The sequence below is a fragment of the Camellia sinensis genome, chromosome 14, assembly GCF_055761805.1.
Source record: "Camellia sinensis isolate YWXY chromosome 14, ASM5576180v1, whole genome shotgun sequence".
Taxonomy (NCBI): domain Eukaryota; kingdom Viridiplantae; phylum Streptophyta; class Magnoliopsida; order Ericales; family Theaceae; genus Camellia; species Camellia sinensis.
This window is the reverse complement of record NC_138974.1, coordinates 136,445,279-136,464,105: the sequence shown is the minus strand read 5'-3', so window position 1 is coordinate 136,464,105 and position 18,827 is coordinate 136,445,279. Positions and strand designations below refer to the sequence as shown.

At 33.5% G+C, this 18,827-nt stretch overlaps 1 protein-coding gene across 2 annotated transcripts; it reads right to left on the bottom strand.

Moving 5' to 3' along the window:
• Window positions 1–4,874: 4,874 nt before the first annotated feature.
• LOC114315420 (uncharacterized) lies at window positions 4,875–6,205 on the bottom strand. 2 transcript variants are annotated; one of them, XM_028262031.2, is made up of 2 exons: window positions 5,361–6,205; window positions 4,875–5,270 (listed from the first exon to the last, which is right to left on the bottom strand). In XM_028262031.2, exons 1-2 carry the CDS (start codon window positions 6,121–6,123, stop codon window positions 5,017–5,019), a joined length of 1,017 nt encoding a protein of 338 aa, XP_028117832.2. In that variant the 5' UTR covers window positions 6,124–6,205; the 3' UTR covers window positions 4,875–5,016. The 2 variants fall into 2 exon arrangements, with proteins under 2 accessions (XP_028117832.2, XP_082760437.1); XM_082904311.1 differs by having other exon boundaries at window positions 4,875–6,205.
• Between the last annotated feature and the right edge of the window lie 12,622 nt (window positions 6,206–18,827).

Here is an 18,827-nt window from a genome sequence, read left to right as displayed (position 1 = left end):
TACAAATATTAATAATTAAAGTTTTAAATTATTTCACTAATATGTAACTATTTTGTAAAGAGGGCACTAAATTGTAATTTTTTCATATATAGTCGGTGAGTAACAAAGAGAGAAAGAAATAATAAAAATTTAAAGTCATTATAAAATTATATACTCAATGGTATCCTTTGGGTAAACTATCAATAGGTCTTACTAGTTAAGTCTCGTTTGGAAATAAGCTATGTTAGTAATTTTTTGACTTTTTATAAAAAGATGTGCATAAAAGCAAGAGAGAGTAATGTAACAACTTATAGTGACTTTTTCACTAAAACTAAAGGTTGCCAAATGAGCCCTTAATTCCCATTAAGTGCTATTAAAAGTTAGTCATACTTAAATCGTCACTAAAAATAATTTTTCGTAATGATTTTTTATATATGTCGCTAAAAATTGATAATTAGTGACTTTTTGTTACGATTTTTATAAATTATTACTAAAACTTACAATTAGTGACGTTTTTTGTGATTAATTTTTTAAATTGTCGCTAAAAACTAAAATGGTAAATTACATTGACACCCCTTGAGGTTTGGTCCAATTACTACCCATCCCCTGATGTTTTAGAAATTACATTCCTACCGCTGTGGTTAATAGTCTCATTTCACAAACTCTCCTGTTTATATAAAAGGTAACAACTCCTAGTAGAAAAATAGAGAAAATTACATATAAAAAAAAGTAAAGGAAATGAGAAAAAAAAAAGAGAAAGTAAAGCAAAACAAAAAAAGAGAGAGTGCATGAATTCAATATCTTCATTTTGTCTAAATAATTACAATGACATGGGGGTTAGTGTAATTTTCCAAATGTCAGGGGTGATATGTATTAAACTCAAACCTCAGGGGGTGTAAGTGTAATTTACCCAAACTAAAAATTAGTGACATTTTTTTAACGATTTTTTTAAACTGTCACTAAAACTTATAATTAGTAACTTTTTGTGACAATTTTCCATTTATCACTAAAAATTAATAATTAATGACATTTTTTAATAATATTTAATAAAAAAATAATATAAATTATCATAAGACTTATTAAATAATAAATTCACAAATTAAGATTTATACACAAATTCCTTATCCTTTTCTCAGTATATGATAAGATTGATCAAAAAGTGATCTTTTTGTAGTATAAAGATGATATAAAAAGTGAATCAGCCTTTTGTGCACCTTTGAGGTAAGAATAAATCTGTATTTGTCATGTATTGTGCCTTTTTTAACACTCCTTTTCTATTATTAAAAAAAAAATAAAAAAAATAAAAAAAAAGAAACAAAAAAAAAGAAGGGTATATTCATCTTTCTTTGTCCTCTTTGGTAACTTGGGTTATATTTGATCCGCAAAGTAGTTATTTTGTTTCCAGCCAACTTATCCGAGAAGAACATTTCGAATGTGTTATATTGGGATAAGGGGAGCTCCTAAATAAATCAATGTAATTTTTTTTTATACTTACCACATGCATTATAAATCTTGTACCTTTAAGAAAATATACTTCCGAATGTTGGTATAGAAAGAATTTTTGTGTGTATTTGGCAGCTCATCGGGATAAGCTTGTCACAACCTAAGTCACTCAAGCAAAACTTTGGTTGCTCGAGCAAAGATGTAGAATCTGAAATTTTCAAATTACTGTTTCAAATTCAAAATATGAGTTTGAAACTTAAGATCTGTTCTTTTGGGCCAAAAATTTTAGAAAACATTTGAAAACTAGTATTACATCATGAATTGAAAATTATTTCTCAAAATGAAAGCCCAAAACCATGACATTTCTTCAATACCATGCTCCAAACTTTGTGTTTAACACATGCATGTGATGATTTGAGCTCTCAACTTCCAAAATAGAACTAATTGAGATAAAATGACATGAAACATGATGAATTTCCCAAACCAAAGCTAAGACAACTACATGCATGTGAGTATTCTTGGAAAACAACTTCAAAACTTGATGAAATATGCATTTATGTAAGGATTGATCTATAATTTTACATTCTTAGTTAAATTCTTGTGTTACTCTACCTAAGTATTCTTGAATTCACATTCTAATTAACTCAATTTCCTAGATCAAATGTTGAACTCTTACCTAAGCTTTGAGTTTATAAGTGTAGAAACTTAATTTTCTCAAATTCTCTTCAATTCTCTCTTTTCCTTCACAATCCCTCTTCTCCAAGTGTTGAATTCAATCTCTCTCTCTCTCTCTCTCTCTCTCTCTCTCTCTCTCTCTCTCTCTCTCTCTCTCTCTCTCTCTCTCTCTCTCTCTCTCTCTCTCTCTCTCTCTCTCTCTCTGCGCTCAAAAAGTTTGAAGTGGAAATGTGTAAATGTTCTGAGGCTTAATAGATTTGAACTCAAAAAGCTTGGAGTGGAAATGTGTAAAATGTTCTAAGGTTTAACATTAGCTTTATATAGGCTTAACTAACTAATCTAACTTAGCCTAATCAAATTGAAATTAATTATTCTAATTTTTTGATTCCGAATCGAATTTCAATTAAACTTATTCTAAGATTCTAAAAATTCTAAATAATATATAAGCGTAGTCAATTTCATGTTCAAATGTCGATAAAGCCTCCAATTCACATATTGAATCGGAAATTCAAACAGATATTCCTATGTTAGACAGATATAATCACAAATAACACAATACACATGCAATTAACTCAGAATTTCTTCTGAATTACTTGTTAGGTATTCTTAATTAAGGATTATAAGCTAATCACAGGTCGAAGTTGTAACAAAGTTGTTCCACTCCTTCTCTAGGATAAAATAATTATGTATATGCGTTATAAAAGATTCCTTTAAAACTAGTTATCTCGAATCAAAAAAATGAATGAAATCCGATATTATTTTATTTAGAGATCGTTTAAACACTTCCTTCTTTGTTATTGACGAATCATCAATTTAGCATACAACTAGAATTATTCTTCTTTCTTTTAGTTTTTATTTTTTTATCTTTTGTTCGGTCAATTGGACTTGCATTTTAAGCTTCATTTTAGCGTATAGGAAAGGTTTGGTCGTTGAACATAAGGAAATGCCTTTTTAAGGACATATCAAGGGGAAAAAAATATGAAATTATAATAACTATTGTTAGCACTATTATGCAAAACACAAAATTAGTTAGAAAAAACAGAAAAGAAAAGGGAGAGAGAGAGAGGGAGAGAAAATAATAATAATCTGACTGGCCATCAAAATAGTATGAACTTTTAATTAGTCAGATAGATTTAAACTTGAGTAATTAGTCAATCAGATCCCTTCAAAATTTGAGTCTTTACCTCTCTCCTCCCCTGGCATTGGCCAATTTGCCACACCCCCCCCCCCCCCCAAAAAAATAAATAAATAAATAAATAAATAAATAACAAAACAAAACAATCAATTTTCAATAAGTTTCGGGCCCTGAATATAGTGTAGGCCAGAATCTCATGGTGATGGGCTGTCATGATAGAGATGTAGCCCATTTGTATGCTGGACCAATTTTTTATTTTTATTGTTGTCGCCTCTTTCAATTCGAATCCATTTCCGAATATAAAAGTTTTTGATATTCAGCAGATCGAATCAATTAAAAAAGCAAAGCAAAGAATTAAAAAAAAAAATCTGGTATTGTTTTTATTTTCTTTGTTTTTGGAAATAAAAATAAGAAAAAGTTCAAAAATATTCATCTTTTTCTTATCATTTACATTTTTATTTGTAAATTTTTTGCTAATTCAAAAATAACTTATTAAAATTTTCAAAAAAAAAAAAGAAAGAAAAGGAAAAGACTATGGTACACCCCTCAAATTAAAAAAGAAAATAATATAATTTCATAGTTTCTAAGTTATAACTAAAAAAATAAAAATAAAAAATCATAACCAAATAACACATGAAACATTATCAAAGATCTTATGAGTCATAACTAAAATAAGGTCATAATTAAAAAAAAATTAATTATAATTAAAGAAGAAAATAACATAATTTAGAGATGCATGTAGTAAGAGTATGTATAGTAGAATTTCCCTTTGGAAAATGCTAGAGGTCCCAAATTTTCTACCAAATAAATAACCAAATGTCTCACATGGGTGTGGGGCCCACAAAATTGCGGACCCCACACCCATGTGAGACATTTGGTCATTTGTTTGGTAGAAAATTTAGTGTCCCTACATGTGAAGAATTTAGCATGTTCAAACCTAGAAAATTAATCTGTTTGAAGGGAACTGCAAACCCCCGGATGAGGTAGGTTTATATGCTGTAAATTTCCTCTCTGAATTCTCTAGTGTCAATGAAGGGGTTGTTCCTATTACCAATCAAGCCCAAACATGGAAGGCACCGGGAATCGGATCTGTTAAAATCAATTTTGATGGAGCTATTGTGAATGTGAATGATGGTCGGGCTGCATTGGGGATTGTTGTGCGGGATTTTAGGGTTGTGTTATGGCTTCTTGCATAGAGCAATTTCGCTTTTTTCCGATGTCGATCATGTGGAGGTTTTGGATGCTCTTCGGTCTTCCATTATGGCAAAAGATGTAGGCTTTTCTTCGGTTGTGTTTGAGGATGACTCTCTCTCTCTCGCACAGTGATCAATTCCATCAATGCTGTAGCCTGTAGGTGATGATTTCTGAGTGCATGCATGCTTGTAGTTTTTGCTTTTGTGCTTTATTGGTCTTAGTTCTTCTACTTTGTTTTCGAAGCGCAAAAAAGCAAACTAGAAAATTAATTGCCCAATGTCCACGTAACTAAGAGTTGCATGTAAATATGGTTCGAATATTGTTTGTTGTAATCGATCTCCGAAAAAACAAATAATAATAAACAAAAAAATATATATTTGAAAAGGAAATAGAAACACAGAAAACATGTGCTACCAATGATCACAACTATTACAGTCATAGGGACATATAGCTCAAAATACGAACTTTATTGCATTATTAGGTATTTGTTGACTTGGGTACGTACGGTTACAACATTAATTGATACCAATGATAGCCATGCACGTTCCTCTTCGTCTTACACATGGCCCTCGTTGGTTTCACTACTTGATTTAAAAGCCCCCACCACCGCCACCCCCTCCAATACCACCACCTGCACCTCCGCCTCCACCTATACCTCCACCTTGCCCACCGCCAAAGCCACCGCCTTGTCCCCCTCCAACACCTCCACCTACACCGCCACCTCCACCTGCACCACTACCAAAGCCACCTCCATGTCCACCTCCAGCACCTCCGCCTACACCTCCACCTACACCACCGCCAAAGCCACCACCCTTTCCACCTCCAGCACCTCCGCCTACACCGCCTCCTTCACCACCCCCAATACCGCCACCCCCACCTACACCACCACCGTTTCCACCTCCAATACCTCCGCCTACACCACCCCCAATACCACCACCTCCACCTGCACCACCACCCTTTCCACCTCCAATACCTCCACCTACACCGCCTCCTTCACCACCCCCAATACCGCCACCTCCACCCTTTCCACCTCCAACACCTCCTCCTACACCACCTCCTGCACCACCACCCTTTCCACCTCCAACACCTCCCCCTACACCGCCTCCTTCACCACCCCCAATACCGCCACCACCACCATTTCCACCTCCAACACCTCCGCCTACACCGCCTCCTTCACCACCCCCAATGCCGCCACCTCCACCCTTTCCACCTCCTGCACCACCGCCAATACCGCCACCTCCACCTGCACCACCTCCAACACCTCCGCCAATGCCACCTCCCTTTCCACCTCCAACACCTCCGCCTGCACCACCCCCAATACCGCCACCTCCACCTGCACCACCCCCTGAACCGCCGCCAAAGCCGCCACCCTTTCCACCTCCAGCACCTCCACCTACGCCACCACCTCCACCTTGACCACCGCCAAAGCCACCACCCTTTCCACCTCCAGCACCTCCGCCTACACCACCACCCTTGCCGCCTCCAAAGCCACCACCAACACCACCACCTCCTCCGACTCCACCACCCTTGCCAAATCCTCCACCTGCACCTCCACCACCTCCAATGCCACTACCTAGACCATCACGACCAATGATCTCTTCCTCAAGTCGTCGTCCTTCACTTGTACCCACCACCAGCAAAGCCACCAACACAGTTAAAGCAAACACTACTCCAACATTCTTTGAAAACTTCCCCATCTTTCACTCGAAACAGAAAGAAAGGAACCAATAAAAGACTAGCAAAAAGCTTCTTGTTCTTCATTCAACCACTGCCATATGGTATTTATAGGGAACTTGAAGATCAGGTAATAAATGCATGCAGTTGAAACATCATCTTTGTGTCTCTCTCCCCAATTGCCAATCGACAAAAAAATTTCAACCCACCTTGACCTTTGATACTCCATGACGGTGCCCTTATTATTGCACCCCCAACTTTCAACTAACTAAGTGCCACCTGCCTCCACGATTGTTTCCATGCAGGAAAAATTATTCACTAATTTCACAACACTAGTCTACAAAACATTTGGTACCGACTACTTCAAACGTAATGAATACCATTTTCTATGTAATTAAAAGACAAAATATGACTGACTTAATGTTATACAATTCTGATTGACTGGGATACCAAAAGTCCATGATGATCTCTTTCTCTTGTGTTCGAATTGAACTTTAAATTATGTTATATATGGATACTTACGAGACACTGTTGACATTTTTAAAACCCTCCAAAAACTCCAAGAAGATGACTATATACAGGGGCGGAGGCACTCAAGGCCAGGGGGTCACGTGCCCCCCTGGGTTTTTAGAAAAAATTTTTTTTTTTCAAACATAAAGAAAATATTTTAAATAAAAAAATTATAAAAACAATAATGGTTATTTTGATTGAAAGTAAAGAAACTATGATAAGTTATGCTATTATTTATAAAAATTTCAATATAATGGTAATGTCTATAATTATTGACATGCAAACATAATTAACCTCAATGAAGATATATGAAATTTATTGAATTGTTACGTACATTTGACATGTGGAGTTTGTCCTCCATATGTTTTTTTCCATTCATTACTAAAATGACCACTATATAAATTATAATCAAGTAACACATCTTCAATTATAAAAAAAATAAAAAATTACAATAGGTCATAACTAATATCAAAATGAGTCATAACTAACTATTACTTGATATATAATAATAGCCAAAATAACAACCACAAAAAGTTATAACTAAATTATATCTAACGCTATAATGTGTCATAACTAAAGACCACGAAGATTATAATTACGACATATGATAGACATTTGTTTTTATGGTGTGTTTTACAGAATTTCTCTACTAAAATATATTATTTCTATCTCAACTTATCTTCTTTATTAATTTTCCAATCTACCTATAAATAATTACTCCCCAATATTTATATACAATTTAATCTCAAATCCTATAATTTAAAATTCATATTTATCTAAATGGACTCTTAATATTTAAGTTTAGTACTATCTCATTGTTGTTTATTATAAAAATAAAATAAAAAAATTTGCTTGGTTAGAGTTTTTCAAAAATACTTTTCAGAAAATTCTACTTTCTTGTTTTTCGGTTTTTTTATTTTATTTTTACTGAATCTTTTTAATATTTTAAGCAATTTTTTTTTTTAATTTTTAGACATATCTAACATAAATATACCTAAAAAGTAAAAAATTTGTGAAAAAACCTTTTAAAAATTCACTAAATACCAAAAATACAAAAAAAATATATGAAAATTCTGTACATTATTTGTATTTTTATGTATTTATTAATTTTTTAAAATATTTTTTCACAAATTTTTTACTTTTTAAATACATCTAAGTAAAGTACATCTAAAAAAGTTTAAAAAAAATATTTAAAATTTTAAAAATATTCACTAAAAACAAAAAAACAAGAAAACCAAAAAACTTAATTCTCAAAAAACTTAATCTAAAAAACTCAAACTAAACAGACTGGTGTTATCATTAATTTGTGCCCCCTCTCCATCAAATTCCTGACTACGTGTAATGACCCCAAAAGTCATCCTTATTTAATTAGGGGTTAATGTGTTTTAATTCAACTATATCTATTGGAATTGAGAATGTTTTTATCTATTTTGGGATATTGATTGAGGTGGTGGTATGATGGTAAAGTAAGATTGGACCAAAGAATATAATTCAGATAGTTATTCTACGATCAGCCGTCACTCATTTGCCATTTTCTTTTTCTACACTTTGAATTTGAATGTGAGGTTAGAACCATTGGAAAACTTATTTCCGGAGCTTCAATTTAGACATAAGAACGACCTAGAACGGAGTCCCGATGAGAGAGTTATACCCGTTTGAAATTTTCATATCTGTGTTGGAAGCAGAGCCGCACGTGCAGGGAATAGCGCCGCACGTGCGGGCTGTGCGGGACAGCAGCTCAAAAATGAGATTTTTGGCCCATTTCTTACATTTTCTTTTCCTCTCTTCTTCTCCCCTCTTCCATGTCCGGAACCCTAGCTCCCAAAACCTTGATTTCCTCCACTTTTCTCAACAAATCCACCATGGATCTTGCATCAAGGATGGAGAACAAGAAAGGGTCAACATTTTCAACCAATTGAAATTCGAAATTGTAGAGGATTCTTCTCAAAGCTTGCTTTTCTTGCTTGAATCTTGAGGTAGGAGTCCTTATTCCCTTTCAATATTTGCATTCATGGATGGATTTATGGTATTTTGAGTATATAAATACAAAATCTATAGTTTTGAACATATTATGTCCAACTTGAGATTGGGGGATTTCGGGTTTATAATGTTGGGGATGTAGTTGCTGGGTTAAGGTGATGGATTATGAACTTTAGACTTGTAATCAATGAGGAAATTGGAACAAAAAAATAATGGGTTAAGAAATTTTGATTTTTTTTGAAATTTCAAGGTTTTTCTTGAAACCCTAGGTTGATTAATGATGATAACTAATGAATTGGCCCAAATTGAAAGTAGAGTAATGAAATTGAGGTATTGAATTATATGTGTTCAAGTTTAATTGGAATTTGGAAATGTTTGAAAATTATGTTTAAAATTTGCGAATGAACTATGTTATGGACATTGTGATTCATGCTGTAATGTGAAGAGAAAATTGGGAAAATAATCTATTAATGATATGGATGATATGAACTCGGTTTTGGAATGTTGAAATGGAATTCAAAGATTTATTTTGAATTATGTTAAATTACAAATGGTGTTGATGAACTAAGTGATATTGACTTTGTTGGATTATGTTGTGTTGATTCATAGTGAATTGAATGGTGTTGTACTATGATGAATTATGTTTGAATTACTTGAATTGTGTAGGGTCAGCTACAGGGGCGGATCAAGCACCTGAACACTGTGAGTAGTAGTACAGAAATGTACATCTTATTATCGTTGATAATTATTGTCACTAACACTCTGTTCTTTGTAAGTGTTATCAACGTTTATGACAAGTGAAAATCAATATGAATTTCTATGAATATGAAAAGATTTGCGTACGTCGGTATGACTTTGGAACCCTTTTGTTATGTCAATAACAAGTATTAACCCTCTGTTATTTATCAGCATGTTACGTTCTTCTTAAAGAATAAATGGAGCTTATGTTCATTCTTAAACAATGATATCTGTATGAGTCCAAGATTATCTTGTTGTGTTACGTATGGACCCGAGGTCGGTTAGAATCTACGACATGAAAACAAAGATTTAATATCATTATGTAACCCACGTTAGAATGTAAACTGTTCTGTCTTTGCTAAGTGTATTACGATGACATGATATAACAAGAAATGCTCTATGTTCTGATATGTTACGTTTTGAATTAATGAACAATTGTCCATAAATGTAAAGTATTCATGACATCCGTAGCACACGGCCTTTACCCAGGGGTAATAATACCGTGGTTCAAATAATTAAGTTCAAGTTTAAATATGTTACAAGTTTAAGTATGTTCAAGTTTAAATATGTTACAAGTTTAAGTATGTTCAAGTTTAAGTATGTTACAAGCTTAAGTATGTTACAAGGTTAAGTATGATACAAGTTTACGTATGTTATCAGTTTATGTATGTACATGTCAAGTATGCTACAAGTTCACAATGTTGGGGGATTCCTTTATGGAACGAACAAAAAAAAAAAATACTTATTATTGATTTGCTAGCACTATTACAGTGCCAAGTATAAGCAAGTATGAATTCTGATTTCTATTTATGATTCAAGCATAATGTATATGTATGAATTTATTTCCGGGGTATGACATTACATGTATGGTTTGGTTTGTAAGACCTAATGATTATTGGTGTGGAACAAAGTGCTACTTGGAACTAAGTGCTACATTGTGAGCCACCGCTAGAGTCCATGTGAGACACCTCTTGAGTCCATACATATGTGAAAGTTGTGAGGCTTATAGCCATCTGTATAAGTTGTTATGAAATGAAACAAAGTGCTACACGAAACTAAGTGCTACATTGTGAGTTACCTCTAGAGTCCGTGTGAGACACCTCTTGGGTTCATATATGTATGTCCAAAGGCTTCATGCCAACTTTTCAAGGGCTTCATGCCAATGTTTCAAGGGCTTTAATGCCAATATGTTTCAAGGGCTTAAATGCCAATATGTTTTAAGGGCTTAATGCCATTCTGATAAGGGCTTTATGTCATTCTGATAAGGGTTTCATGCCATGTATACAAGGGCTATATGCCATTATGTTTAAAAGTTTAATGTTAATGTGTTCAAGGGCTTAAAACCATTATGACTCATGATTGGGGCCTAAGGCCATTTGAAATGAAAACAGGAACAGATTAACTACATGATCTTCGCATTTATTTATGCATTGTTATGTATTATGTTTAAATTGTGCATTTATGTATCATACTATTCACTGAGCTTGGCTCACCCTATGTTATGTCTGTTTCTGTAGGTAACCAACCAAGTGGTCAGTCCTAAGCCATGACGCTTGTCCTCTTTGGTCAACCTTTCCATGTCCAAGCCTAAGAGAAGCTGCTCTTATTTTCATGAAGTTTTGACAAACTTTGGTTTTGCACTCTAGTTGTTGGCCTAAAGTTGACATGTGTGCAACACTTCGTTCTCTAATGTTTTTGATATATGCCCAATTACAGGGCTGGGCCTGTATATATGTATGTATATAACCGATGTTCAGGTGTATGTTTTAGATTTTATTTGTCTCTTAAAAGTTTATGATCCTGGCATGATAATAGTAGCTCAATGGAGTTTGTTTCTATTGTCAAATTTTGATATTTAATGCCTCCGTTCAGGCCCCATATGATATATATATAACAGGTAAGTGTCCGTTACTGAAGTGGTCATGCCCAAACTTCTAGGGGCGAGTTTAGGGCGTGACATTACGCCACTGACTATATATCAATCTCTTTTTCTAGGTGATACAAATCATACAATCCAAATGTTGGACAAATGGATTGGAACGTGCCTGCATTTGAGCTACTTGGTTTTAGTCAAACAGATCGACTGATCTGTGGATATATGATATGATCCAATAATAGTTGTGTTCCTTCCCGTTATTAGTTCAGTTCATTCAGAGTCTTGACGGTGAACTATGGAGTACCTGACTAATCTTGAATCTAATTTTAAGTAGTAGCTAATTTATTAAAATTTCTAATTGGGTACATCAACAGCGTTTTGAATATTGATTGTTAGTTATCTTATTAGTCAATATATAACGAGATTTTAGACTTTTGATACTATCATTAATCACATATATTAGTTGATTTTATTCAATATCAATACCTATACCAATACATACTCACATAAAATGTCATGCAAAATTGCAATTGAAAACACCCAATTGTGTTGGGAGTATTTATTTAGAACTATTACATCTTGACTAAGGTTTCGTTTGGAATGTGAGTTGGTTTTTTAATTTTTGACTATTTAACTTAAAATAGCCTTGTTTGGGATAGACTTTTTCGGCTTTTTTAACTTTTGTTAAAAAGAAATGTAATAATTATAGTTTAGATATAACAACTTTTAGTCTGGAGCTAAAAAATCTATTTTATCTTTTTGTGACTAAAATAATCCCAACCTCACCTAAACTCACATGCCAAACGAACACTCAATCACGTGAAATTTAAAGGTCTAACAATAGATAGGTAATCTCTGGGGCTAGACTTTATAAAAAGTCAAGGTCTCAGAGGTCATCTTTAGGTGGTTGCTATATAATACGGTCACTCTGTTGGACAATCTTCACTGTATTTAAATAGATTAGATTCTGTTGTGTACTAAACAACAACAAGAATATAAAGAAATAAAGGAAATGAGAGAATTTGTTTGATTACAAAAATCAGACTAGAATAAATAAATAAATAAATAAAAACAGATTTTATTTTGTTACAAAAACAAAATTAAAATCTGATTTAAATAAACAAATAAAACAGAATAATAAATTAAACAACTTACTTAATTAATTTCTTCTAATAAATATCTGATGAAGTTGAGTGTTTGACATTGTGTCCTTAAGACAGATTCGTTCTCTCCACGGTGCTTTCAGAATATGGACGTCTATCTCTCATGATGAAATGATCAACTACAAACAATAGTAGCACTACAAATTATTTGCCTAACGAACACACCAAGTGTTTATACTCTTTCTCACAAAAATTAAATGCAGCAAAATGAAGAATAAATTTGCAGAGGTGAAGTACAAAATTTCTGGATGTCTAAACATCAAATGAGGGCTGATATATTTATAGGCAGAATTGTGGCTGTTAGTTTTGAATTAAACAGGTGCAAAACCTGTTTGAACAGGTATGATACTTGTTCAGTTTGAAAAAATAGATACAAGTCTGTTGGGTTCAAAATTTGAACAGATAAAAAGAGGAAGGGCCCTGTTTGGGTGTACAGGAAAAATCGGACCAGTTTATTTCCAGAATTAATTTGAATTTTGGATTTTAATTTTCAAAAAATAAAATTTAATTCAAATATTTTTGACCCAAAAAGATTAGTATTAGGCCGAACAAGCCCAACCATGCCCAACCCGCCCGACCGGACGGACGACGGCGCGTGTGTGGTGATTTTTGGGTCCATTGGGTCTAGCCCATTTTGTCCATAACCTCCCTCTCTAAAACACTTGGGTACCCCTTGGGGCAGACCTCAAGTTCCAATCCCATGCCTTATAAACCCATTCAAAACTTCCCACCAAATTAATGTGGGACAAGCCATTTTTCAATCTTAAGGAATTTTCACAAAAACTCAATTTCCATGGAGCTCACTTTGGCTTTAATTTCCCATTCACTCGATAATAGTTTTGAGCAACCAAATATGCCACGTGAATCACAACGCGGCATAGAACGCGTTACCACTTTGACCCGCGAATATTGACGCACGGGGCCCACCTAAAAAATAATAAACTAAACTTAGGAAAAAATTATGTTATTAACCCAGAATTTCTGAACCATTTCCAACAAACTCAACCATATAGTGGTAAGTCACGAACTTGTACACAGGTGGGAATTCGAACTCACACTCTTGACACTAAGTCTTGTTCGCCCAAGCTTTGAAAGATTCGTCTTACTAATCATATGTTTTGTCACCCGAGTGACTAACCCCGAGAAGAATGAAACCTAAGATCTCAGGACTTATGTCCCAATATCTTACCAAAGTGTCAGACCACCTTGGCTTAATCATGTGAAATTAATATAGGTCAAGTTTGAGCCAAAATTTAAACAACAATAAAGATAGAGAGATTTAGAAAAGGAGCACTAGAGAGAATTTTAATGGTGGATCAATCGTAGGATGTGATATTTTGACTCTTGTTTTTATTTATTTATTTATTTATTTACTTTTTCACATCAGTAAAATTCTATTATTAGAGTTATGTATCACTACTGTTTAAACAAACACCTTTTTTTTTATATAAAAAAAGAAAAAAACTTAAAATAATACTTATAGAATTGCTTAGAATAATCTAAATATGTATACTTTTTAATTTTTTTTTATAAAAAGATATAAAAAAAATAACAGCTTACTTGGTTGTGTTTTTTGAAAAATATTTTTCAGAAAATTCTACTTTCTTGTTTTCCGTATTTTTTTGTTTTACTGAATTTTTAAAATATTTTAAGCAATTTTTTTTTACTTTTTAGACATACCTAACATAAATATACCTAAAAAATAAAAAAATTGTGAAAAAATCTTTTAAAAATTCACCAAATACCAAAAATATAAAAAAAAATACGCGAATTCAATACATTTTTTGTATTGTTATGTATTTATTAAATTTTTAAAATATTTTTTCACAATTTTTTTATTTTTTAGATACATCTAAGTAAGGTACATCTAAAAAAGTTAAAAAAAATGTTTAAAATTTTAAAATATTCACTAAAAACAAAAAAATATAAAAATAAAAAATTGAATTTTTAAAAAATTTAATTTAAAAAATTCAAACCAAACACACCGAATATAATCTAAAAAAATATACTACAATAGATCATCCAAATAACCTCCCCATTCTACATGACAATCTATAAAAATATATATATACATACAATCTTTTCAAGAAACAAGTCCCTTCCCAGCTGTAAGCTAAGCTAGAGTCTCATTGATTGTAAATTGTACTGGTTTTAGCGTGTGACGGACTCTATCAGATCGGGTAATGTTAGATAGCCTTCGTTTAGATTAGTGGATTGATTTTTTAATTATTTTAGTTTGAATTAATAAGTTTAGTTTAGAAATAATTTTTTGATTTTTTGAATTTTTGATTTTTTTTTATAAGAAAAGAATGTAATGATTATAGATTGGATGTGATGTTTTGTTTATTGTGGTTAAAATAGACTATTTTATTTTTTGTGACTAAAATAATCAAAAAATCTTTTGCCAAACGGCTAAAAATTTGATTATCAAATATTTTATATGAGTGTAGAATTTATATGATATGAGTCTCACATTTCTATAAAATAGGGGTGTAAATCTAGCCCGGCCCAACTCATGTCGGGTCTTGCGAGCTCCCACCAAAATTCGAGCTAGGCTGGGCCAGCCCATGGACAAAAAAAATTAAGTCTAGGGATATTCGGACTTTGAGCAGGCCGGCCTAATGGGCTCATGCCTAGCATCGGACTTAGGCAGGTCTGATGATTTTTTTTTTGTTTTTAAAAATTTTTTCTACTAAAATTTTATTATTTTTTATTAAAAAATATACTGAGCCTCAGGTGAGTTAAGCGGGTCGAGCCCTAAGTGGGTCTTAAGTGAATCGATAGGCCAGGCCAAGTGGACAGGGCCGGGCCGAACTTTAAAACGATGGCTCAGACCCTAACCTAAGGGCTCGGGCTTGGGCCCAAATAAACCTAAATGGACCGAATTCATCTCGAACCGCGGCATTTTAACAACCCTTATATAAAACATTTAATAAAAATTTTGATAAAATTTCTAATATTTTTCTATCAGATCAGACTGCTTAAACGACTGCATGTGATTTTAATATTTGTGGCAGTGCTAGTTGTCGATTTTGACATTTATGGACAAATAATGGTTACAATTGTAATAAACGAATCAAAAGGTTTTTTTCTAAAATCCTCATTCATTTCTCATGCAATGATCTCAACAACCTTCTCTTCAAAAATCTTCCTGCAATTATGGTGACTCACCTAAATCGCACATCCCCCCACCCCACAAAAAAAAAAAAAGAGTGTCGGAGCATTTTTGAAAATAAAAAGGGTTAATTTTTTAATTAATTTTCAAAATCTTCCTTGATTCTTTATAGAGAGGTTTTTTTTAAAAAAAAAATAAAATAAAAAATAAAAACTAAAAAATTGTGACTAAATCGAAAACATGAAAGAAAGATTTTAAGTTAATAAACACTCAATATTCAGAAAATTGTGGAAAATTCTGGATTTTTCTCTTTTGATTTTGATTAGGCATCATAGATCTATTGATTTTTTTTTTTTTTAAAGCACTAACATAAAAAAATAAATCCATCACATAATCAATAATTATTATTTTGCATCACATAAAATTACTCTAAAATAATTAAAGAAAAATGTTATAGACCCCAAATAATCTACCAAATTTTCTAACAAACCTCTCACATAGATATGAGACTCACACAAACTCACATATATATGGGTCTCACATTCATGTGAGAGGTTTGATAAAAAATTTAATAAATTATTTGAGATTTCTAACCTAACTCAAAATTAAATGATTAACCTAACTCATAATTAAATGATTTCTCGTGTGATGAATGGTTTGTGTTCATTCAATTTGAAACAATCTATAATGAGATGTTCATTAAAATTCAGGCAGGGTCGCTAGCCAACCCATGGAAGTCAAACCTTGATTAGAATAGACGAGTGCAGTTACTATTGGTTAGGCTTACCATGTGTGTTTTAAATGAAATAAATAAATGCATAAGGGTCCCAGGAGAAATTAATTATTCCCTATTTGAGAATATTATGCTCACTCTTTGTTTATATGATTTGAAAAATAAAAAATATAGTGGACAAATTTATGTTCGAGAAAATTGTGCGATCCATCCTAGACTCAAATTGTCACGACCTAAACCTGCTCCTATGGGTTTAGTACCGTAACCGGCCAGTAATTCAAGATTACCGAAGGCCTGCTTAACAATAATACAGAGTACAGGGGCTGGCGGAAGCCAATACAGTAATTAAACAATGTCCAATGAGCTGTGACAGTCTGTATGCAAAAAGACTTTTCATTCAAATATATAAAGTCGGACAAAACAGTATGTACATATATATAATCATTTAGTTCAGGGACCTAATCCTTATTAAACAGTACAGTACAGTAAACAAAACGGTTACAGAGACAGAAGGGGAAACTAAAACACCCCTAAGCCATAACTTGACGGGCTCGAAACCTTGCAGTGAGGCACAGTGGTTGGCTTGACAAAACTGGAGCTTACCCCGACGCTTCTAACCACGGTCTGGTGCCTGTACACCTACATATATATATGAGTAGTGCGCTAAAGCCCAGTGAATAACACAATGCGTAAAGGGGTTAAGAATGAATGTCTTTTCAGTATTGAAAACAGTTCATTAAATCAGTATTTCAGTCGTTCAGTCAGTACAGTCATATGTGGTACATCCATTAGCATAACAGTATAGTAAACAGTAGGTCTTAAAAGACCGAACAGTAAATGATGACCATCAATCAGTAACAGTAGTGGTTCTAACAAGGGAACCGACAGAGATCTCTGTGACAGTAACAGTCAGTAACAGTAGTTGCTAAGGATGCCACAATACAGTTCAGAATATAGGACATACATTCATTCCATTAACAGTATCAATTCAGAAACAGTACAGTTCAATTGTTCAGAAGATAATCATTTTGAACATATCTTTACACAGTTGTTACTCACAGAGTTCTAGGCTACAGTAAAGCTAGAGCGCGTCCCAAGTCGCCAACCCTACACAGTTTACGGATTGAACACACACTAAGCTACACAGTTGGGAAAGATAATAGCTTAATCCCTAATTTGCCTCGGTGTGGTTCTACATCTATATCCTCATTAAGATGCCTTAAACTAGGCCTAATAATGCCTAGGATGAGATGAGGATGCAAAGATACACTTTAAAAGCATTTTCAGAATTTTCAAAAAACAGGAGTCACGCTCGAGCGTAGGTTGCTCCGCTCGAGCGGACGTGCAAACAAAGGTTTTCGTTCGAGCGTAGACTTACCCGCTCGAGCGTTCTGCAAAACAGTCAAAATTGCTGGATATGTGAAAATCACGCTCGATTGGGCGCTCGACACCCGCTCGAGCATAAGACACAATGTCCTGCTCGAGCGTCAATTATTCCGTTCGAGTGGACTTCAAAACAGAACAAAATGCTGGGAGCACGATTTCCACGCTCGAGCGCCAGTCATTCCGCTCGAGCGTGAGTCCAAATTCTGAAAATTTCAGATTTGAACCTCAAGCTCAAAACCAAGTTTTAAAACATAAATTTCGATCCTCTTGGGCCAATTTTCCAGAAAACATCCCAAAACTCATACTTTAACATGATTCAAAGCTCAATTTGTAAAATCAAAGCCCAAGGGTGTTTCAAACAACTCAATTCAAACCAATTTTCATGAATATAAAGAACATGCAAACATGCATGAATTTAAATCATTTCAAAGCTTCAATTTCATGCTCTAATGAGCCAATTCTTCCAAGGACAAGATGAAAACATGGACTTAACATAACTATGAGCATGCATGTGACAATTCTCCATGGAATCAACTCAAAATTCAACAATTCAAACATGCATGCATGGAATGAGCTCCAATTCAACATTAATGAACCAATTCTTGACTTAGCTCTTTAAACTACCATGATCCATGCAACATAAGACTTAATTTAGCAATCAAGAAGATGAGTTCTTACCTTAGGTCTAAGATGCAAGATATACAAGCTCAAATATACACTCAATCCTTCGATTTCCAAGCAAAAATTCAAGATGAAGCTAAGTCCCTCTACCTCTCTCTCTCAGTCGGTTTTGTGTCTCTCAATGGCTGATGAATTGTGTTAAGGCTCACATATGTGAATCAACTAAAGGCTTAAGACTTGGCCCACTAAGTGGTATGTTGGTAATTAAACCAATATATGTAATTTAACTCATTTAGCCTAATTTAATCATACCGAATCGATTTTCAGATAATTACACCATTAAATCACATAAATTCTACTGATCATGAAACACTAATCAATTTCTAGTTCGGCTGCCGATAAGGCCTTCAATTTGTAGTTAAACACAAAGGCATGAGCAGATAAGCAAACAGTCAACAGATAGACATACAATTAAACAGATATACTTAATCAATTCAGTTCCAGATTTTAGTCAGTCAGTTCAGTACTTCAATCAATTCAGTTACCAATCATAATCAGTCTCAGTTTAGCAGTAATCAGTGGTTAATCGGTAAACAGTGACGAGG

Bases quoted from the DNA above. Each gene is read 5' to 3' on its own strand.
- LOC114315420 (XM_082904311.1), bottom strand. From the start codon at position 6,123: ATGGGGAAGTTTTCAAAGAATGTTGGAGTAGTGTTTGCTTTAACTGTG.